This window comes from Elephas maximus, chromosome 19 (genome assembly GCF_024166365.1).
Source record: "Elephas maximus indicus isolate mEleMax1 chromosome 19, mEleMax1 primary haplotype, whole genome shotgun sequence".
NCBI lineage: Eukaryota > Metazoa > Chordata > Mammalia > Proboscidea > Elephantidae > Elephas > Elephas maximus.
The window spans coordinates 18828182-18852876 of NC_064837.1; the positions used below are offsets into that span (position 1 = coordinate 18828182).

General features: G+C 45.9%; 1 protein-coding gene across 8 annotated transcripts in view; it reads right to left on the reverse strand.

Annotated features, from left to right (window-relative positions):
- Positions 1–24695, reverse strand: part of RAP1GAP2 (RAP1 GTPase activating protein 2) — a 233457-nt gene that overhangs the window by 36189 nt on the left and 172573 nt on the right. For all 8 annotated transcript variants that reach the window (XR_007514182.1, XM_049861054.1, XM_049861053.1 and 5 more), the window contains 6 exons: positions 24365–24443; positions 23490–23543; positions 20161–20244; positions 11331–11431; positions 8278–8407; positions 5960–6115 (listed from right to left, as the gene is read on the reverse strand). Coding sequence is in view for 7 of the 8 variants with exons in the window: in XM_049861054.1 (XP_049717011.1) it covers positions 5960–6115; positions 8278–8407; positions 11331–11431; positions 20161–20244; positions 23490–23543; positions 24365–24443 (604 nt within the window). In the remaining variant the exon portion in view is untranslated. The remainder of the gene's footprint in view (positions 1–5959; positions 6116–8277; positions 8408–11330; positions 11432–20160; positions 20245–23489; positions 23544–24364; positions 24444–24695) is intronic.

Here is a 24695-nt window from a genome sequence, read left to right on the forward strand (position 1 = left end):
TTACTGATACAGAAACAGAGACACGGTGCGATCCCCTCAGAGTCACACAGCTATTTAGCCAAGGAGATGAGTGGGGAATCCAGACCTCTCCCAGCCTGGCTCTGGGGTGCTTTCTCTGCAACAGTGACCCCCAAACTTGGCCATAAATCAGAATCACTTTGAGTGTTTAAAAAATAAATAGCAATTGCATGGTTCCCCCTCAAACCTATGGATCAGAAGCTCTGGGGTGAAGACAGGAGTGTACAACTTTTCTAAGCTCCTGGGAGTATGTACGCAGTCGGGGGCTTGTGTTTGGGAGCCTGAGGCCGACACGCAGGGCCGCCCAGTATGGGTAAGGCTTGGACAAACAGAGTTCATGGGCTGGGGCATGAAGGGGGCATCAAGGTGCTCCATGTGGGGGTTCCCCAGGCTCAGGACAGCCCCACACCTCTGTCTCCTCTTAGCACAGAGGTGCCCTGGTTTCACCTGCTCTGAGCCCATGAGGCTGCAGGGCTCTCAGGAGACTGCCCTCTCCCTGCCCCCAGCTGCTGACGTGAGCCCAGCCTGGCATGCCGCCAGCCTGCCTGGCCTGTGAAGTAGGGCAGATGCAGGGAGGCTGCCAGACTAGTTGAGCCGGCAGCATGGAGCCATGCCAAGAAAAGGGTCGGGAGGAGAGGAAGCAGGGGAGAGGTGGGCAATAAAGCTTCTTTTCCCCAAGTTCAAGGCTCTCAGCACAGCCCAAATTGCAGTACCCACAGTCAGGAAATGGTGTGTTTGGCTGCTGTGATTTCTGGGTGGATTCCAGCTGCTAAACACAGCTCTGCCACTACCTAACGTGCACCCATGGCATCAGTCAAGAATTCCACCCACAGGGCCAGATTTGGGGAGGGGGTGGTAGGGTCGCTCTGGGAGGAAGAAGAGAGGCCGGGCCCAGCTCTCAGCCCTTCCCAAGCTGCCCCAACCTGGCCTCCCCCTCCTTCTCATGTTGGCCCTGGTGTGGTCTGTGCTGCCTGGGTAAATGGCTTCAGACATGCTCCTAAATCCATGCCAAGTCTGCCAGCCAGACAACTGCACTGCAGCAGCCATGTCAGAGAGGCCGGGAGCAGGGTCATTCACTGTGTGAGCCATTTGTCTTCCATTCTCACTCTGCTCCTCTCCCAACCCCACCCCAAGGAGGCTAGGCCTTTGAGTCCCCTTCTTCTGGGTACATTTGGTTTGCCTGGTTGAAAGCAGACGTGGCCTGAACACAAAGCCATCTTCCTGTTTTCTAAATTCAGTCGGGGTGTGAGAAGGGCTCAGATGGAGAGAGGAGGAGGAGGTGACCCTGGGGAAAGAATCTTCCTGGCTAGAAAGTGGAAGGAGGCCTGTGAAAGGGGGGCGTGAGAAAGAGATTATAGGGGCCTAACATCCTGGGTATTGCAGCACTGTTTCTACGTTGCTTCCACAGTTAGCTTTTGTATACCCTGGTGATTTTGTGATTTGTGGTTTGTTTCCTCCCTTCCCTCTCCCATTCTCCATGATTCTATAAAGTTTAAAATTAACCTATGTTCCTCTTGAATAAGCAGAACAACGATCAATAAGATCTGGGACAAGACAACCAGACAATGGGGCCCATCTTGTGACCAAAACCAGGATGGCATCAGAAGACCACTAAGAATACTCACAGCAGGTCAACATGTCTGAAACGTGGTCAGCATGGCCCCCTCAAAGGTGAACCGCCATTCTCTAGATTCTTCAAGCCTAAGCCCTAACCCTGTGAAACCCTCTGGTCGGTCTCTGACAGGCAGATTCTGGAGAAATCCATACCCCTCTGTCTCTTGTATACTGGTATACAATAAAGCCCTCTTGCTGCTTACCTCACCCCTGTCTCAGTATTGGCTTTGCAGCAGGCGGCCCAAATCTGTGTTTTGCAGTAACACCTGGGGGTCTGTGAGCCATAAGGACACATCAGGGAGGACCAAGAGTGCCTCAGACGGCTCCAACCTGACAAAGCCCCATGCCTGGGTGAGGCCTGCCAGCCTCAGAGACCATGGAGGGTGGACAGGTAAGGGTTGGGGGCACAAAGACAAGGGCCCTCTCCACATGGTCTGCTTTGCGTAAGATTCAAGAGACCTTTTCATGACTCACAAGTGGGGGGGGGGTGTCTCCCAGAGAGAAAGGGGAGGAGCACCAGTGATGGCTGAGCTGGAATTTCCTTCTAATCCTTCCAACCTGGAGGGATGGGGACCAAATTCATTTCTGAAAAATAATATGATGTGACCACTTCTTGCATACCTGAGTTTGTGGAGCCAAGCTCCCATCTGCTACTACGGCTCAGCAATGAAGGCCACAGTTGGACCTCAATGGGAACTCCAGCTCCACCACTGCCTGGTTGAGTGGTCTTAAGTGACCTTAAGTCCTTAAATGACTTTTAAGCTCTTCATCCTCAATTTCTCCCCTAGAAAATGGGGCTAATAAGAGGCCCTGCCTCTCTGAGTGGCTGTTAGAATGAAAGAAGACCATGCTTCTAAGGACCTAAGGAGAGAGCACCCAGGAAGTGATAACCATTGTCATCCTGGGCTTTACTTTCCCTGTTGACCTCCACCTAGTAACAGGTACCTGAAACCACTACAGTTCCCCCAAACCACTTCCTATCCCACCCTTCAACCCCCCCACACTCCTCAACTGCTCTTCTCCACCGCACTCCACCACCCCGCCACCACACACACACACACACACACACACACACACACACAGAGGATGTCAGGGTTGATTGGGAGCTCAGAGGCTGTCTAGTCCAACTGCCGTATTTCACACAGGTGGAAACAGAGGCCCAGAGAGGGAAGGAACTGGCCCAAGGTCACACAGCCAGTCAGGGGTAGGGCCAGGACCAGAAGCCAGGGCCCCCAAGCCTCTCCATCTGGGACCCTTTCCTGTACATTTTTCCTCCTCCGCTCTTCCCTCCCTTCCCTCTTCTTTCCTGTTGCTCCTTCTCCCCAGTGGAGGTCTCCTGGGGCACTGCTCAGCCCCTCGGGAGCTCTCCCCCTCCTCTGCCACAGACCCTAAGCCTGCAGGGGTCAGCCAAGGTCCTGTTTCACTTTGGACCCCCTGAGGGACCTGAATAGGTTCTCCTCTGGTCTGCTCTTTACTGGAGGTCCATCCGACAGCACTTTGGGCACACCCTGGAAGATGCCTCCCTGGCCTCTGCCTCTCTGACACCCATTCACTTTTGTCACCTTCCAGCCTTGGTGTTTGCCTGGCAGGTGGAGCACAAGGCCCCAAGTCCCGGGACTCAACCCTGCCCTTCGGGGAGGTCCTGCTTCTCTGCTTCTCACCACATGAGGAAGACACTTTTTCCTGGACCACCTGCTGCTTAGAAGACTTTGTAAAGTCTTCTGGGATCAAAGCTGGAGGTGGTGGTGCTTTGTTTGGATCTCTGAGTTTCTCTGGATGGACCCACCACTCTGCTAAGCTCTTGGGAGAGTGGAGAAGCCAGTTAGCTGAGGTTCATTTCCTATACTAAACATCTGCAAGAGGCCTCGCCCTGCCGGCGGAGGCCCACAGACAAGCCACACACAGGCGACTGCCTGGGAGGGTCCGGGAGCCCTCCTAACACACAGCTTTACTTTAGGGATCCTTCTCAGTAGCTCTTCTGCCTCCCAAAGAAACAAAGACCAAATCTGTTGCTGTTGAGTTGATTCTGACTCATGACAACCCCACGTGTGCAGAGCAGAACTGCTCCATTGGGTTTTTGATGGCTGCGACCTTTCAGAAGCACACTGGTAGGCCTTTCTTCCGAGGCATCCCTGGGTGGATTCAAACAGCCAACCTTCTGGTTAGCAGTCAACCACTTAGCTCTTTGTGCCACCCAGGGACACCACACCAGGGACTCCTCTTCTGCCTCTACTGGCTGTTAAAAGAGCTAGTTGGCTGTTCGAGCCGCCTAGTGGCTGAACTGTACTCCCCAGGCATCTGTGTCCTCTCAGATCAGGAGGCCCTGGAAGCTGGTTCAGTTCATCTCTTGCACATGCCTGGCCCCCTAGCACAGTGACTGGCACTCAGCAGACACTGAATGAGTAAACTTCCTTCCACCAACAAATTAATCAATTAGTTTTTAAGCTGGAATGCCCATTTCAGTCAAAACAGGTGATCCTGTAGCCTTCAAACAAACGCCCAAACCAAGGTTTCTCCAACTTCCCAGCTCAAATTACTCAATGATAGAGTATGAACACGTACGTGGGCACATAAAGGGACCAGCCTGCTTCCATGGGAGGAAAATTTTTTGAAATCTGATTTGCTTTTACGAGTTGATGTGAATTTCCCACTCTGTTCCTTAATGTACGGGCAGTCCCCGGGTTACGAACAACAACCGTTCCTGTGTCATGGAGTCACATTTCTAGGTAAGTTAGAACAGATGCGTACGGTTCTTATTTAACCTTTAGAGCAAGAAAGGAGGCCTGGTGGCACATTGGTTAAGAGCTTGGCTGATGACCAAAATGTCAGCAGCGCGAATCCACCAGCCGTTCCTTGGAAACTCTATGGGGCAGTTCTACTCTGTCCTATGGGGTCACAATGAGTCAGAATCGACTCCACAACAACAGACTTTTAGTGCAGGAAAAGGCTCAAAGTCTTTTCAATGATTTAAAAGCTGCATGCGCAGCCAGTGAAGGTGGTTGTAAACAATTTGTTGCGTGTAGGGGTTGGTTCCACTGTTCCAATTGAAGGTGAGGGCAAACTTACACAATATTAAAGGGCAGCTATGAGCTGTCCGTAACTCAGACATTTGTAACCCGGGGACTTAGTGCGTACTGTATCTGGGTTTATGCTGATCAAACAATTACATACCATCATTTTCTTTCCCCAAAATCTTTGTTTCAGTAAAATTGATACTTCATGAAGATGGTCATGAGGCAACTATGACTTTGTGAACCCCAGTTGAAGTGTATGAGCTGAAATTATTACACAGGAAACATGCTCAGACCTCATTGTTTTCCATGAGCAGAGACATGTTTTCCATGAGCTCGTTTTTTCTCTCCCTTAGATCAGGGTTCCTAACATTTTGGGGAGCAGGGAGTTATGGCCTCTCTCCCCAGAAAATGCAAAGAAGCACACAATCTCAATATTCTGCACACACCTTTGAGGGGTTCAAAGACCACCTAATACCCACCTTAAAAATTCAGCCTCAGTCTATCTACCGTGGGTACCATGTTCCCCAACACCACTGTGATATAGAGAAACCATTGCCCAAGAGGTTGGGATTGTTTTGCGTGACGAAGAGGAGGGGAGGGTTAGCAATACAGCCATTAGGAGAGGGCAGGGTGCTGGCAGCTGAGGACAATGACCACACTATCTTTTTCTCGGCTGTATCAGAGAGGGTTTTGAGCCAAAATGACCTACCACCTATTGGTCAGGGGGCTGAGATCCAGATGCTTGCAAACCCTGCATCCCTGGAAGTCTTCAAACTAAGGCTGACCATTTCTTCAGAATAGCTAGACCAGAGGGGCCTACCCAATGGCCAGGGTCTACCAGGCACCCTCCTCTTCACCCTTCTCACCATCAACATTTCTCCTTTTCCTTTCCTTCCTTTATTTGCTACCGCTCTTCTTCTCTCCCCTTTCCTGCTAATGCTCTCACCTTGTTTCTCTTTCTTTCTCTCCTCCAGCTCTGTCTTACTCTAGTAAATGGCATTACCAGATTCTAAATAAGGCAGTCAGGGCTTCTCCACCCTTGAGTTAGATCCTGCCACAGCTGGAAGCAGCAAGATAGATGAGAGGACCTCAGAAGGTGCTCTCCACCAAGAGTCTAGCCCCCAAATTCCAGAAACATTTGAACTTGTAGAAAATCTATCACATCATTTTAAACCAACACTGACGTTAGGGATGCCGCTTTGGACGATGGTCTGATAAGTTATTGAGAGCTGGTGCCCTTTGATGCTGCTGAATTCATAAAGCAGGGTGAGGTGTCTGGGCTTATCACTTCCTCCTACCAGGCATCTCCTTACCTTGTAGGATGGGGTTTCTGTGCCCGGGTTCTCAGCCTGCACGACAATGTAGGCATGTAAGAAATTGGACGCAATCATATCTGGGACAAATGGTGTGTTCTCTTCTTGGAAGATGATGGCCACAATGTCATTCCCAATGTGTCTCTTTCTCTGGAGCTAAATGAAAGGTGTTCAGTTGTTAAAAGCCAGATAAAAGCATCCTGAAAACAGAATAGTTCTATACAAGACATTCCTCATTATTTATCTTTATACATCAACCCTGGAACTCTGAGACCTAGCTCTCCAGGGAAGTTCTTCTTTCAATCTTCAGAAGCCACCAAAAAAAAAAAAAAAAAAAGGAAGGGTGCTCAAGTTCCTAGGCAGAAGTTGGCAAGCATTTTACTAAGCTCTACAATGTACAGAACCCTGACTCAGGACTCAGGGAGTATATTTAAAAGGTAAGGCTGTATCTTCCTTGGTAGAGCCTGTAACTGATCCAGGAGAGACACAAACACAGGTGAAGCCACCTGAAAACACTAACGAAGCCACCAGCCAACAAGTGCTACGTCAGCTGCTACACATGCAGTGCCTGACATCTATGGGGGCAGAGAAGATGGTGACATCAGATGGTAACCCAAGAAGGCTTCCTGGAAGAGGAGACCGGGCAGGGGTGGGATCTTGACAGAAATGTGGATTAGTAGAGATGAGGTGATGAACCAAAGGGGAGAAGAGCCAAGCCTAGAGAGGATGGGCAACTTGGCCTGGTGGAGGTCCTGGGGGAGAGAGAAATCCCACCCTGACCCAGTATCCCAAGCTGTTTTAGGGGCTTCCACACATGACCGCAGTCACCAAGCACCTACTGTGTCTCAGGAGCCAGCTTGTCTCTTCAGGCTCTTCACATGCATGATTTCAAATGGTAAGCCCCTCCTTTATATCAAGTCTTGGCTAGTGCTCACCTACACATTTGTTCCTTTATTAAGTGACTACTGCATGCAGACACTATGCTAGGCCCTTTCACATTGAGTTTCTCATTTACTAAGCACCTGCTATACATTAAGTACCATGCTGGGCACTTGCATACAAATTGTCTCACTTTTTCCACACACATCATCTCATTTTTGGGGAAGAGAAAATGGATTTTTATTTAGTCCTGCCCAAAAGCTCCCTATTCAACATACGTAAGGGAGTGGAATGAACAACCCTCAGCCTCAGGCCAGGGCAGGGGGTGCGGGAAGCCACGAGTAACAGAGAGACTGAAGATGAAACGCTGAGAGAAAATCTACTTTGGATACAAAAGGAATCCTGCTCTCATTTGTTTCTGGAACATTCCGTCATTATCTTAGAGCCAAATCACAGTATCATTTGCCAGTTTCCTTTTTGCCTAAGAAGCCAGGCACTATGTTTACAATTTTACATCTGTGCTCCCTCCCCAGTTCTCTGCTCAGAAACAAATGGGTCAGAGTTTAGGCAAAGGGCTACTGGCCTTTCTGATTCTCCTAGAGGCTGAGAAGGGGCGAAAGAGTGGGACAGGGCAGATGGTGTTGCAGAAGCCAGAGACCAGCTGTGGTTTTCTGGTTCAGAGAGAGAGGAGCCAGGCCCTCCTGGGATACATGGCTGTCAGAGGAGCCAGTGTGAGGGACAAAAAGAAAACACTGGAAGTAGACACCTCCCTCAGGTTCCGTGATTGAGGGGAAGGCTGGATTCTTGCCCACACTGGCAGACATGGAGAGGAAGAGGCTGTGAGACTAGGAAAGCTTGGGTGGTTGGGGGCGGGTGGTCTCATGCAATAAACAGCTTTATATCACTGGGGTAGGAAGGGAAGTAAAAAGGCTAGTAAAAGGATAGTGAACAGCTGTATGTAGGAAGCCTACCACAAGCAGACATCATACTGAACTCTGTATTCGGAGCTTTCTGAATCTCCACAACAACCTTCTGAGGTAAGTGTTGTTATCTTCATTTTATAGACAGGGAAAATGAGGCCATAAGGTTAAGCGACTTGCCCAGAGTCACGTAAGTGGCCATGCCGGGATTCAACCCCCCACCTGCAGACCCCATCACGTACTTTTAACCACCACCCTCAAAACACCTGAGCTGCAGTCTCCTCATCGTAAAGAGGGAAATGACAGGAGCCTGGCCCTGCCTCCCACACAGAGTGCTGCTGTGCAGACTTGGAGAGATAATGTAATAGAACAGGCCTTGAAGACACCACATAGCTGATAAGACCGGATTCTGGATTACGAAAATGGGGATGGGCTCCAAGTCCCTCAAGCAGGTCAGACCAGAAACCTACCTTCACCTCGCTTGCCCTGGGACTCCCAAAACCCTTCAAACCAGGTTACCTGTTGGGCATCACCTTCAGTAAACGGCAGCTTTGTGGAGACGTGAAACATGATCTCTCTGTCCCGGAATACCGTGTACACTGATTCCACCCCTGTCTGTCCATGGGTGACATCCAGGCCTCCTCTGAAACTGTCAGTAGAATGGGGCAAGAGTCAGGAGAGAAAGAGAGGGAGGGGAAACGGGCAATGTGATGTGAGCTTCCCAAAATACATGGGGTGGGGGCACGAACCAGAAGACAGGAGGAGCTGGGGGCTGAGGGAATTAGGATGTCAGGGAGCAGGCAGATTTACACCTCAGAAGAGGCTAGCCCCAGTTCTAACCATAAATCTATTATTTAAAAGACAAAGGCCGCCACTTCACATCCACTAGGATAGCTATTTAAAAAAAAAAACAAGTGTTGGCAAGGATGGAGAGAAATTTGAACCCTCCTACATTGCTGGAGGGAACGTAAGATGGTACAGCCTCTGTGGAAAACCGTTTGGCAGTTCCTCAAAAAGTTAAACATAGAATTACCATACGACCCAGCAATTACACTGCTAGGTACAAACCAAAAGACTTGAAAACAGGAACTCAAACAAATACGCACACACACACATTCTCAGCAGCACTGTTCACAGTAGCCAAAAGGCGGAAGTAGCCCAAATGCCCGTTGATGGATGAATGGATACATACAATGTGGTAAATCCATACAATGGAATACTTCTCAGCCATAAAAAGGCATGAAGTACTGATATATGCTACAATGTGGATAAACCTCAGAAATATTACGACGAGTGAAAGAAACCAGACACAAAAGGTCATATATGATATGATTCCAGTTATAATAAGAAATATCCAGAACAGGTATATCCATAGAGACAGAAAGCGGATTGGTGGTTGCCAGGGATTGGGGGAAGGGGGAAATGGGGGAATGACTAATTAATGGATATTAATGGATCTTTTGCAGTGATGACAAAGTTTTGGAACTAGATAGTTGTGATGGTTGCACAGCATTGTGAATGCCACTGAACGGTACAATTTACAATGGTTAATTTTATGTCATTTGAATTTCACCTCAATTAAAAAAAAAAAAAAGACAAAGGCAGAACCTCCACTTCAAGCCTTAGCTGCATCCCCTCCACACAAGACCGTCACGTGGGAAAGGAGGCCATCTATCCATAATCCCAGGCAAATGCCCATCCCAGGTTATGTGGTCCCTAAGGCTGAGCGCAGACAGAGGCCTTTGCTCTTTGCAAGGCCATATCCAAGCCCTCACCCCAGAGCCAGGGCAACCAGGTAGGATGGTGGTGAGCCCCACAGGAGCGTCTGGATCCAGCAACACGAGGTGTCAGGTACTTGACTTCAACCCAGGTAGTCCACAATATGGAGGCCAACCATGGCAGCGCCCAGCTAGGAAGCATCCAGGGAGGCCCCTTCTCTGGCTGTCTCCTCACAGGCAGGAAAGAAAAGCACTAAGGAACTGGGTGGGCTTCCTGCCCTTCTGCCTTTATGGCAACACAGCTGCTAGTTTTGGTTCCTATTCTTCAGTAGGGGGAGGAGGGTGCAGGTCCTTTAAGACAATGAAATACGCTGGACTCTGATGTCAGTCCCACCAGCACTGCTGGGAGCTGGCACTCCAGATTCCAGACCTGCTTCTGCCACTAAGTCAGCACGTGAGTCTGGGGATCTCCCTTCATCTTTCTAAGACCTGTTTCCTTTCTCTGTAAAGTAAAAGGATGGGATTACATGATCTCTGAGGTCCTTCCTGGCTTTCACAAGCTACATTTCATCTATCCTAACACCCACATTGCTTCACATTTTAACATCTGTCTGTAAAATCAGTTGCCTATAGAATCAATTCTGACTCATGGAAACCCCATGTGTGTCAAAGTAGAACTGCGCTCCGTGGGGTTTTCAATGGCTGGTTTTTCAGAAGTAGATCACTAGTCCTTTTTTCTGAGGCACCTAGAGGTGAACTCAAACTTCCATCCTTTTGGTTAGCAGCCAAGTACATAAACCATTTATCCTACCCAGGGACTGCAATGGCATGGTAAAGTCAATGAAAGATGGTGTAACGAGAACAGTAACAGCAACAACTACCAGTGCTCGCTCTGTGCATGGCACTAGCTTACATGTTTCACATACGTTATCTCACTTAATCCCCAAGAGCCCTATGGGTTGGGACTCTATTTATCTCCTTTTTTACAGATGAAGAAACTGGGGCTCGCAAAGGTAAGCTATTGTCCAAAGTCACAGAGCTAATAAGTGGTGGAGCTGGGATTTTAACCAATTTGTGATTGACTCCAGACAGTAGTAATGACTTAGAAGGGGGAAGAAAGAAGGAGAGCGAAGAAGAGGAGGGAGGGTGGCAATTACTGAGCACCTACTATATGCCACGCACTGGACTAAGGGCTATCATACATGATGTTGGGTGCTAGAGTCAGGAGTTCTGAGAGGCTTCAGCCATGTATCAGCTACCAAACACAGGCCAGGCTGGCCAGGTCTGAAGCTTCTTCCCAAATTTTGCCATTGCCAAGGAAAATCAAGGGCCAGAATTTTTTGAAGCAATGGCCTCCATAGTCAATCTTTCTATCTGCTTAGAGAAACTTAGGCTGTCGCAGGGACTCCTGCCTGCAGGATTACTATATTTACACCAACTCATAATTATCCATTCTTTGTGTATTACCTAAAAAGGGTCATTCCACCCCAAAACTGCAGAGGGCCCTCTTCCCCTGATGCCTGGCAGGTGAGTGGTAAGAGAGGAGGATGCACTTTACTCTAAGCCTGAGCCAACGTACGTAGAAAGCCCAGTCTGTGGGGGAGCAAGTTCAGCATGCATCCTAAGGCCACATGTCAGTGCCTTTCAGATAACCTGCCATTCTGGGTCATCCCTGTACCACCTTTTCCTTCGGAATGCAGATAAATGAGCGTTCATCATATGCTGAAAAACGATCCTATTCCTTGAGTGTGTTCTTAACTCTCACACGCTATCCCTGAGACTTAGCTGTATGCCCCTCACCCTTCCACTAGGGCCTCAGCAGTGGAGCCGGAGCCATTCTTGGCTGAAACCCACCCTTTGAAGTCCTGCAGTGTGATCGTGTCTCCCAGCAGGTCTAAGAACTCCCTGAAAGCCGGGCTTTCCTCATTGTTCCCAAAAAGCTCCTCCTCCAGGGTCTGAAAGAGAAACAGGAACAGGGGCAGGAGTTAGAAAAAGCCTTCTTGGTGCCAAGGGGAGAATATGGTTTTCCAAATACCCTGTCCTTTCTCCCCATCTCCCAACACATTTGCCATTTGGTAGCTCTGCCTTAGATTGGACGAACAACTGACGGAGACTGGCTCTACAGAGCTGGATCTTCCAGGATGGTTAATAAGGTCTTTCTATTCAAACAAAGGCTAATGGTCAATTCCAAAGACAAAGCTGAGATGAGTTCTTTGACTTGATACCAAAATGCTAAATGGACCTCCAACAAAGGACTAGTATCTAGAATATGTAAAGAATACTAAAACTCAACAGTAATCAAAAACACCAGAAGATGCCACATTACAACCACTAGGATAGCTACATTCAAAAAGAAAGACAATAACAAGTGTCTGGCAAGGATGTGGAGAAATTGGAACCCTCATAAACTGCTGGTGAGAATGTAAAATATTGCAGCTGCTTTGGAAAACAGTCTAGCAATTCCTCAAAAGGCTAAGCATAGCGCCACCACATGACCCAGCAATTCCACCCAAGGGAAATGAAAACATAAGTCAACATAAAAGTCAACTTGTACATGAATGTACATAGAAAGATTATTCATAATAGCCAAAAGGTGGAAACAACCCAAATGATAAATGAAAAAATAAAATGTGGCACATCCATATAATGGAATATTATTTGACAAAAAAGAAATGAAGTACTGACACATACTACAATATACATGAACCTTGAACACATAATGCTAAGTAAGAGAAGCCAGTCACAAAAGACCACGTATTATATGATTCCATATAGCAAATGTCCAGAACAGGCAAATCTGGAGGCAGAAAGTGGCTGCCTAGGACAGGAAGGAGGGAAGGAGGAAGGCTGGAAGGAAATGGAGAGTGACTGATAATGGATACAGGGTTTCTTCTGGGGGGATAAAAATGTTCTAAAATTACCCCAAGAGTATAGCCACCAGACACCCTTTTAACTCCATACTCAAGTCACTCCTGAGGTTCACCCTTCAGCCAAAGATTAGACAGGTCTACAGGGCCAACAATAACACACATGAGGGGCATGCTCTATAGTTCAATCGTGTATACGAGACTAATGGGCACACCAGCCCAAAAGCAAAGACGAGAAGGCACGAAGGGATAGGTAAACCGGGTAAATAGGAACAGGAAACCTGCGGTGGAGAAGGGGAGAAGTTTGACACATCACAGGGTTGGCAGCCAACGTCACAAAACAATTTGTGTACTAACCGTTTAATGAAGAACTAATTTGCTCTGTAAACTTCCACCTAAGTCACAATAAATAAGTAAATAAAATAGCTAAGATACATAAGGAGTGGTGCAGTGGTTAAGAGTTTGGCTGCTAAATAAAAGGATGGCAGTTGGAACCTCCTTGGAATACCTATGAGGCAGTTCTACTCTGTCCTATAGGGTCGCTGTGAGTTGGAATCAACTTGACAGCAATGGGTATATATAAGACTAAATGGCACACCAGCCCAGGGCAACAAGGACAAGGCAGGAGGAGATAGGAAATCTGGATGAATGGAAATGGGGAACCCAAGGTCAAGGAAGGGAAAACGTTAACACATTGTGGGGTTGGCAACCAATGTCACAGAACAGTTTGCGGATTAACTGTTTAATGAGAAAATGATTTGCTCTGTGAACCTCTACCTAAAACACAATTTAAATAAACAAATAAAGATTAAATAAAAAATCCTAAAATAGGTTGTAATGATAACTGTAACTCTGTGAATACACTAAAACCCATCGAACTGTATACTTTAAATGAGTGAGTTATCTGGCTTGTAAATTATATCTCAATAAAGCTATCTAAAATAATAAAACATTCAACAGCAAAAAAAAATTCCAATTAGAACACGGTCAAAAGATACGAACAGACATTTCACCCAAGAGGATATACAGATGTCAAATAAACACAGGAAAAGATGTTCAACATCATTAGCCATTAGCGAAATGCAAATTAAAACCACAATAAGATATCACCACACATCCATCACTCTGAGTCAGAATCAACTCGACCGCAATGGGTTTGTGGGTTTGGCCACACCCATCAGAATGGCTAAAATAAAAAACAGTGATAACACCAACTGCAGGTGAGGATGTGGACACACTGAATCAGTCATACACTGCTGGGGAGAATGTACAATGGTGCAGCCACTCTGGAAAATAGTTTGGCAGTTTCTGCTAAAACTCAAACTGCACTTAAACGATAAAACCCAGCAAGCATACTCTCGCGCATTTATCCCAGAGAAATGAAAACTTATGTTCTCACAAAAACCTGGACATGAATATTTATAGCAGTTTTATTCACAATAGCCAAACTCTGGAAATAACTCAACTGTCCTTCAACAGGTGACTGGCTAAGCAAACTGTGAGGACATGCGTGTCATGGAATACTACTCAGCCATAAAAAGGAGCAAGCTATCGATACAAGCAACAACTTAGATGAATCGCCAGAAAATTATACTAACGGGAATAAAGCCAATCCCAAAGGACTATATCCTGTATGATTCCATTTATATAACATTTTGAAATGACATAATTTTAGAAACTGGAAAACAGATTAGTGGCTGTCAGAGGTTAGGGATCATGGAGCTATGGGTAGGTATGGAGGCAGGAGGGAGAGGGCATAGTTATAAAAGGTGAACACAGGGATGGCTGTGGTGATGGAATTGTCCTGTACCTTGGCTATGGGACATACACATGGGATAAAATTATATACAACTCAACACACACACACACAAAAGAGTTCACGTAAAACTGGGGAAACCTGAATACAATTGGTGGGTTTTATTAATGTCAATATCCTGGTTGGAACATTATACAAGAACTCCGTAAGGTGTTACTATTGGGAAAAACTGAATGAAGGGTACATGGAATCTCTCTGTATTATTTCTTACAGCTACATGTGAATCTACCATTATTCTCAAATAAAAAGTCTAATTGGCGCCTGATCTCTAAAATCTATATGCTTCTGTCAAAACTCAACCACAAAAAGACAAACAACCCAATCAAGAAGTGGGCAAAAGACATGAACACACACTTCACTGAAGAAGATATTCAGGCAGCCAACAGATACATGAGAAAATGCTCTCGATCATTAGCCATTAGAGAAATGCAAGTTAAAACTACGATGAGATTCCATCTCACTCCAACAAGGCTGGCAATAATCCAAAAAACACAAAATAATAAATGTTGGAGAAGCTGCGGAGAGATTGGAACTCTTATACACTGCTGGTGGAAATGTAAAATGCTACAACCACTTTGGAAATCTATCTGGAATTATCTTAAACAGTTAGAAATAGAACTACCATACAACCAACCCAGAAATCCCACTCCTCGGAATATACCCTAGAGAAATAAGAGCCTTCGCATGAACAGATATATGCACACCCATGTTTATTGCAGCTCTGTTTACAATAGCAAAAAGCTGGAAGCAACCAAGGTGTCCATCAACGGATGAATGGGTAAATAAATTGTGGTATATTCACACAATGGAATACTACGCATCGATAAAGAACAGTGACGAATCTGTGAAACATTTCATAACATGGAGGAACCTGGAAGGCATTATGCTGAGCGAAATGAGTCAGAGGCAAAAGGACAAATATTGTACAAGACCACTATTATAAGATCTTGAGAAATAGTATAAACTGAGAAGAACACATACTTTTGTGGTTATGAGGCGGGGAGGGAGGGAGAGGGTTTTTTATTGATTAATTAGTAGATAAGAACTGCTTTAGGTGAAGGGAAGGACAACACTCAATACATGGAAGGTCAGCTCAATTGGACTGGACCAAAAGCAAAGAAGTTTCTGGGATAAAATGAATGCTTCAAAGGTCAGCGGAGCAAGGGCGGGGGTTTGGGAACCATGGTTTAAGGGGACTTCTAAGTCAATTGGCAAAATAATTCTATTATGAAAACATTCTGCATCCCACTTGGAAATGTGGCGTCTGGGGTCTTAAAGGCTAACAAGCGGCCATCTAAGATGCATCAATTGGTCTCAACCCACCTGGAGCAAAGGAGAATGAAGAACACCAAGGTCACACGACAACTAAGAGCCCAAGAGACAGAAAGGGCCACATGAACCAGAGACTTACATCATCCTGAGACCAGAAGAACTAGTTGGTGCCCAGCCACAACCGATGACTGCCCTGACAGGGAGCACAACAGAGAACCCCTGAGGGAGTGGGAGATCAGTGGGATGCAGACCCCAAATTCTCATAAAAAGACCAGACTTAATGGTCTGACTGAGACTAGAGGAATCCCGGCGGTCATGGTCCCCAAACCTGTTGGCACAGGACAGGAACCATTCCCGAAGACAACTCATCAGACATGAAAGGGACTGGACAGTGGGTAGGAGAGAGATGCTGATGAAGAGTGAGCTATTTGTATCAGGTGGACACTTGAGACTGTGTTGGCATCTCCTGTCTGGAGGGGGGATGGGAGGATAGAGAGAGTTGGAAGCTGGCAAAATTGTCATGAGAGACTGGAAGGGCTGACTCATTAGGGGCAGAGCAAGTGGGAGTACGGAGTAAGGCGTATATAAACTTATATGTGACAGTCTGACTTGATTTGTAAACGTTCACTTGAAGCTCAATAAAAGTTAATAAAAAAAAAAAGTCTAATTGGAGAAAAAACAAGGCAAAGCTGAAAACAGCAGCAAGCTCTGAAGACAGAGAAAAGCTTAGAACACTGACCGACTCTGCCTTATCAACAGACGCTAACCACAGTGGCAGGCTCTGCAAACACCTGAAGGCTTTGCAAACATCCACGTACTGCGGTCAATAACTGCAGAACACAAGAAGACACTCCAGCCGGCCTGATTACTTCAAGAAGTAAGTGATTCTTTAACATCTCCCTAATCCCTGCTTTGTACCAAAAAAGAGCAGAGAGCAGGCTCCAAGCCTTCAACAAGCAACATAATCTAGTTAGATTTCAATAACTTCACAGTATTGTGTTTTCATAGTATTTCCTTTTAGAATTTCCTTCATTTCATGTCAAGTGATACTTGTTTCTCAGTACAGTAGTGATATAAAATTTCCTTTTACAATAAATGCATTTATTTTTTTTTTAAAGCATCTTTTTAAAGGAAAATATTAAGTCATTAATAGGATAGGGACATTGGCGGTTCAGTGGCAGAATTCCTTCCTTCCATTCGAGAGACCTGGGTTTGATTCTCAGCCAACACACCTCATGCGCAGCCACCATCCATCTGTCAGTGGAGGTTTGTGTCTTACTATGATGCTGAACAGGTTTCAGTGGAGCTTCCACACCAAGACGGACTAGGAAGAAAGGCCTGGATATCTACTTCCAAATTCAGCCGATGAAAACCCTATAGATCACAATGGTCTGATCTGCAACCAATCACGGGGACAGCACAGGACTGGGCAAAGCAGCATTTTGTTCTGTTTTGCCTGAGCTCTCCATGAATCAGGGGCCAGCTTGACAACTGGTAACAACATTTAACAGAATAAGTGGTAAACAGGTATGATAAAAATTGTAACAGTGGCATATGGTGGAATAAATGACATGATACAAATCCTGGATATAATTTGTGAATGTCTGAAGTCTGGAAAATGCTGCTCTGTAGCAGAGATTAGCAAACTACAGCTTGTGGGCCAAGTCTGACCCATGGCCTGTTTTTGTAAATACAGTTTTATTGGAACACAGGAACATCCATTTACTTACATATCATCTATAGCTTCTTTCGTACTACAAAGGTAGGGTTGAGTGGTTGCGACTGACCCTTTATGGCCTGCAGATATTTACTATCTGGTCTTTTACAGAAAAAGTTTGCTGGCCTCAGATCTATAGCATGCCAGGAATAGCATCACACCTGTAGCAATGCATCGTGTTTTCCCCTGGCCAGGAGGCCACAGTTCGGGAGAACAGTGGCTCCCAGGCGATCCGTATCTTCCCCTGGGAAAACAAAGTGTTTGCTCTGTGGTGTGCACCTCTCTTCCAGGATTCACACTCAGCCTGCTATTAGCAGCGTCATTATTTTTATATTGGCCTTGAGCTTGACCACACACTCAGGGAGGGGATCTTAATCATCCCTGTATCTCCCTCAGTACCTAGCGCAGTGCCTGACAAACAGGAGAGTTAGGAGAGGCATATTTATATCCCAGAACCATCACGGGGCTTTTATGCAACAAATGTTCATACTAAATGTCCCCCCAGCTGCAGGTTTACAAAACAACAATCTGCCTTGTTTTGTTTTGTTTTTTTAAAGACTTCTATCTTTCCAGGTAGCGTCAGGTACATAAACAACACACAGACTCCATCTCAGACGTAGATGGCTAATGTTCAATAATTACAACTTTGCCGGAACACGGGTTTGTAATCACCTTATGAGATCTGCTTCGGTAAATTTCACAAGCAAAGACCCTTAATTAGGGAGTTATATTAGCAGAGCTTACAAAATAAAAATGCAATATGTGAAAATAATTAGAGTGGCTTCCTGAATAATCTCCCTTAAATTATAAGATTCATTCGTGTTGGTCTTTCGGCTCCTAAACACTTCACCTAATTAGAGTGTTTTTAAGTAGAGACATGCAGCTTGTGTTCTGATATCTTCAGACAAGGAAATTTGCTGTCATCTAGCCAAGAAAGACGTCATCAAGCAAAAAGACCAGATAATATGGGATGATATTTTTGACCTACCACAGCAAGGACAAAAATTTTTATTCATTCATTAATTCACATAACAATACAAAAATGAAATGGTTCTTGACCTTCTTCCATAGAATCTAGGTGAGGTAACATCATAGTTCTCGGCATGTCAATAAATGTTCATGATAGGAGAGTGGGAGGCCAGGTGGCAACGTTCTGTGGTCATTTAAGTGTGGGGAACACTGAGCTCAAAAAGTTATAGAATTCTTTACCTTGGGGATTTTTCCAAAAACACCCACTGCTGTCGAGTTGATTCTGACTCAAAGCAACCCTACAGGACAGAGTAGAACTGCCCATAGTGTTTCCAAGGCTATAAATCTTTAATGAAGCAGACTGCCATATCTTTCTCCTATGGAGCAGCTGGTGAATTCGAACTGCTGACCTTTTGGTTAGCAGCTGAGTACCTTAACCACTATACCACCAGGGCTCCTTTGAGGGTTCTTAGAGCCCATAAAATAGTGTAGTGGTTCCCCAAAAAGTTAAACAGAGAACTGTCATATGACCCAACAATTCCACTCCTAGGTATATATCCCAAAGACCTGAAAGCAGGGACTCAAACAGATACTTGTACACCCATGTTCACAGCAGCATTTTTCACAATACCCAAAAGGTGGAAACAACCCAGTGTTCAGAAACAGAAGAATGGATAAGCAAAATGTTGTATAATGGAATATTATTCATCCATAAGAGGAATGAAGTATTGATGCATGCTATTGCAAGGAAGAACCTTGAAAACATTATGCTGAGTGGAATAAGTCGACACAAAAGAATGAATATTGTATGACCTCACTTACATGAAGTATCTAGAAGGGACAAATGTCTAGAAACCAAAGTTTATTAGTGGTTACCAGGGAGGTGGGAAGCGGAAATGAGGAGGTATTGCTTAAGGGGTATTTAGCTTCTGTTTCAGGTGATGAAAAAAATTGGAAACAGTGGTGATGGGTTACACAGCATGGGGCATGTAATTAACGTCACTGAAATGTACACATAAAAATGGTTAAAATGGGAAATGTTTTGTTATATATATTTCACCACAACAAAAAAAATGTTTTAAATGTTTCCCTACAACTCATTGCTTATCCACAATGTACCTCACCAGACTAGTGTCCCATGGAACATTACTCTAGCCAACTCTAAAAAAAAACTCTAAAGCAGCATGTAAATGCTACAAGAAAGAAACAGGGTGAGCAGCAGTACCCCAGGAAATTTTTAAAAACTGGCTCTCCAAAGAAGGAAAACATAAGCCCTGATGTTCGCCAATTACCGTGGTGTAAATACTCTTCACCATGGTTGATTCCAAGTGATCAACATGACATGCTGAAGCCAAAGTACACAACTGGCTCCACCATACTACTGAAGTTTGGGGAGAAAAAGTGAACTCCCAGCTGGAAAAACGGTGGAGAAGGAGACAGAAGCTTCCATTGATCCATTCCATCATTTTTCTTGAGACCAACAGCCCATAGAGAAATAAAAGCTTGAGGTTGTTGTTGTTAGCTGATGTCGAGTCGGCTCCATTGAGTCAACTGTGACTCACGGAAGACCTTATACACAACAGAAAGAAATCTTGTCCGGGCCTGTGTCATTCTCTTAATCACCAGCATGTATAAGTGCATCGTTGTGGCTACTGTGCCAATCCTTCTCAGCGAGGGTCTCCCTTGCACTCACTAGCTTTTTATTTCACCAGACATGATATCCTCCTCTAGTGATTGATCCCTTCTGATTATGTGTCCAAAGCAAGCAAGTCAGAAAACGATGAGCTGAGGTAGCCAGGCAGAATCAGAACATACTGTACAAAAACTACACCCCCTTCTAAAGGATCCGCAGGCCTTTTGTGAGGAGCAGCCCACCTTGAAGATTCTGCCACCCCCAGTGTAAGTGATACATTAAATGTGACGGTCATGTTCAGAATGTTTAAGAATCTAGTACATTGTGCCTGTGGTTGGGGTGGGGGAAAAAAAGAGTCCTCAATGAGATGCCATGGGCTATAGGGACCAGTATGGTTTCTTGGTGCCTACCTGTCTGGCTTTTTGATAAATGACCCCAAACTTGAATGTATTGTTGACATCATGTTCATCATAGGACACAATCATTTGGGAGGCCTGGAAAACAAGGGAAAAAAAAAAATCAGATTGCTTGTTGATGTGAAGGCACATGAGGAAGCAAATGGAAGGGAAAGAAGACTATTTAGGTAGAGAATGTGCCCCCTGATATGAGACATTCACACATATGAGGAGAAAGGGTGGAAAAAGAAGTAGATGGTTAAGATGCTACTTCACAGGCCTTAGTTAGTGGCCAGCACCTGGGTTTCCCCCAGTAGTGGCCAAACCTCTGAGTCACCCATTCCATTTCCATTCAGATAAGCTGGCCAAGACTTGGGCACACAGGGAGTCCAGCAGATCTCAGGGTACTGACTTACTAGCGTTTAATCTGTAGTTTGAAAAATGAAGCCAGGAGTCTAAGAACCGGTCTACTCTAGTTCTAACTCCACCTCTAATCAGCAGTGATTCTGAACAAGTCACTGTTCCCACCCAGGCTTCATCCCCTCGTCCATAAAATAAGAGGTATCTAAATATACCCTAATACTATATGAAAGAAAAAAAAAAAATAAGACCACTGATTCTACCTAATTTTCTATTATGCTTCCATGAGTTGGCATCTAGGGATCAGAAACACTAAGCTCGAGTTTTGAATCCAGTGATTTTACTATGTGGCTTTAGATGAGTCACTTAACTTCTCCGAGCCTCAGTTTGCCCTCTGTTATAAGGCGATGTGTAGTTGTGAAGATTCATTGAAATCAGGCACATAAAGTGCTGAGCACAGAGCAGTTAACATCATCATCATCTATGTAACCCTCCAGAAAGATCAGAGCTGAGCCAGTTTGTTGGGAAAGAGAAGACAATTTTTAAAGCTGTTGGGATACTCCCCACGATGGTTAATTTTCTGTCAACTTGGCTAAGCTATGGTTCCCAGTGGTTTTGCCAAGCACTAGTTGCTGTACCACAATGTAATGTAATCATTTTCCATAATATATAATCTAATGTGATGTAACCAGTCAATCAGTTGAAAGGGGAGTTCCTTAAGATGTGGTCTGCATTCAGATTATAAAGTAGATATTTTGGCTTGGTGGGTCTCTCTCTCTTTCTTCTCTCTCAATTCTGCACTCTTCCCATTACTGGACCTACATATTTTGGGACACAAGCCTGCAGAAGTCTCCAGCCTGCCTCCTGATGGATAGTATCTGTTTATTACTGGTTCTGATTCTCTGGAGAATCCTTAGACACCCTCTGTAATAAAAAGGAGGAATTCTACCATGTGTGAGTCTAGGGTAAGAATAAATCGGCCATGAGTTGTTGGCTAGAATATGTGGTCCATGTTGGTGGCCACCCATTGCACATCTCTGTGAAGCTCTCAGCTGCTGGAAGAAATGGATACTTCTCAGCTCCCCCCCAGCAAGAGCACTGCAGCTGACCTGGGAGGAAGCCCTCCACTCCTGCCTGGGATGAGTCAAAGGGGAGGAACAGCTGTCCCACCAGAAAGAGGCACCAGGCCATGGAGAACTTCCAAGGAACGTCCTAAACCCTGCAAATTTTAAAAACACACACACATATCTCAGCCAGATTAATGTCCCAGCTGGACTAGGCAGTCCTTCAAATATAGAAAACATGAAAATACAGCTGCTCCTCCATTATTACCAGGGCCAGAGGCTTTCCAAGTCATGGCATGAACAATGCAAATGAACGTCATTTGGTTCTCTCAGTGGATACGATTTGACAAGAAAAATTGCCAAATTTGCAGTTAGGTTAGGCTGTTATGATGGGGTTATAATAGTTGATTAAACCTCACTAATTCAGCTTTAATTATAAAAGGGAAGTTAGCCTGCTTGTTAGAAAATGTTCAGGGGAATGCAGCATATTACCAGAAGTGCCTACAGACACTCAAATGGCTAAAAAGAGGCATTTGAGACAAGAGGTTTGGCACATGCTCTGTTGAGCAGAGGACTCTGCTGTTAGTTTATCAACTGTATCTAGATAAATGGCGTTGTTGTTGTTAGTTGTCATCAAGTCAGCTCCAACTCAGGGCAACCTCATGTACAATAGAACAAAATGTTTCAATTTACTTCACAATCATTGGTATACTTGAGCCCACTGTTGAGGCCACTGGGTATTTTGAGTGCCTTCCAACCTAGGGGGCTTATCTTCTAGCATTATATCAGACAATATTCTGTTGTGAGCCATAGGATTTTCACTCTTTAATTTTCAGACATGAATCTCTAGGCCTGTTTTCCTAGTCTGTCTTAGTCTGGAAGCTCCATGGAAACCTGTCCACCATGGGTGACTCTACTGGTCTTTGAAATACTGGAGACATAGCTTCCAGCATCATAGCAACATGCAGGTCACCACAGTATGACAAGCTGATAGACAGGTAGTAGTATGGATAAATAGATGTCTCTAAGAGTCTCATGGACAGTTGGGAACATTTCAGGCATTTGTTCCAGGGAGTTTTGGATATCTCACCCGTGACACTGGCCTCTCTTCTCCCAGCAAACATGTCCTCTCATGGTCCTGGCTGACAGAGTTGGTGCTCAGGAAACTGACTATGAACAGGCCCGAGCAGGCCTCAGCTGCCACAGCCTTAGGCCACAGCAGGAAGCTTAACAGCATAGCTCTGCTGTGATTTTTCTCTCAGGCCCTACTGGTTCATGAAGAAGCAGTCCATGCACTGGGTCTTCTCCTGTGGCCAACTGAAAGCAATTCACTATTCATGGTGATTTAAGCCCTGTCATGCTGTAATTGTTCTTGAGTGGGTTTGCGGATTTGTTCTGTTAATATTGCTCTTCTCCCCACCCACACCCCCACACCAAAACGGGGGTTGAGATCTGCCCACATCCTTAGGAAACCAATAACAGAGAGCCAGCCTTAACAAGAGCCAGAGCTGCAGTGGCATCAGCAGTGGGGAGTGGCTGTGTGGCCTTTTATTTCTTAGGGGATTTCTGACTTGCCCATCCCTAATCCCCCATGACGGCAGACTGAATCTGCACCAGCCCTCGAACCATAGGCAAAATCATCCTCACCCCAGCACTGGCCTTAGGGAGGCACAACCAGTGCAAAGTAGAGAAACCACAACATTGCTACATCTCTGCCACCTCCACAAACAGGCCGAGGGCAAATTCCTGGGCTGGAGATCTGGGGTGGGTTCCCAGTGGACTCAGTTTTGAAAGGATGGGAAGGTTTATCACGGAGACCCACACCAAGATGCAGAGAACCTCCCAGTGAGTCACAGGTGTGCAAACCCATGCCAAGCTGCAGAGCCCTGGGTAAAAGGGAGGTGGGGAGGAAGGTCTCACCTTGGGGTAGAGGACAGGGTTAAATTTCAGCCCCACTGCATCATCACAGAAAGCCTGAGAAAAAAGAGAAACACACAGTTCAGGGGCCATGTCCATAGAGTACATCTGGGCTCCTCCACCCACCAAGAGAAAGCAGCAAGGGAGGGCAAGACATGAGGTATCAGGGCCCGCGTTCAAATCTTGACCCTGCCGCTCACTAATATGTGCCCAGGTAAGTTGACTAACTGCACTGGGGTTTCCTGAGAAAGTCAGGGTAGGGACAAGATGAACCTGCAGACCTCTTTCCACTGTGACCCCATAAAGCTATCCAGCCCCAACCCCCAATTAAGATATTCAGCATGATTGTACCTGGATTCCTGCTCCCAGCACATGGAGCCAATGCAACCCATCCAACCACCCTTTTTCCTGACTTGGTCCCAGGCTCTCAGTATCCTAGACCAGTGACATGGGCCCTCCACCAGCTGACTGCTCCTTATGCCAGGGGATGGCTCTCTTCTGGATCAACAGCCTGGCCATCCTTCAGCCCAATTCAGGCCTCTCCTCTATTGTGAAGGTTCCCCTGGCCATCCCCCACCCACTAGCCACCTCTAGTCCTGTCTTTCCATTTCTCTTGTCTCCTGAACTAGCTGTGAATGACACGGGGACAGGGACTTGGAGTTATGCTGTTCCCCAAGCAACCTCAGCAGCAAGGATGAGATAGGGAGGGTGTAGGGAAAATGAAGCATCTGCCAACAGCCCTTCTCACGCCCCCATCCATGTAGACAAGGGCCAAATAGTAAAGAGGCTGCCACCTCCCCAAGGGCAGAGCCCACCCAGGGCAAGCTGCACCTCCACTCAGAGGCCAGCCCTGGGTTGTATGAGGGATCAGTTTTTACCTTTGCAATCTGAGGGACGCTGGGCAATTTGCTGAGTCCAGCCAAGGGGATCCGCTCATGCACTGTCTTCACTTTGGACCTGCCCAGGTAGAAGAGGGTGAGGAAAAGGCATCCGTGAGAAACAGGGTCAACGAGAGAGGTGTCTGAGCCTACACCAGACCACGATTTTTGGCATGCCTTGCTTCACGCCTTTCCAGGGTCAGATCTACCTCATTTTACCCAACCACTCAAATGGGGGTAAAATGGAACCTTACTTAGGTACCCCTAGATGGCACACATGATTAAGCACTCATCTACTAGCCAAAAGGCTGGCGGCTCAAACTCACCCAGG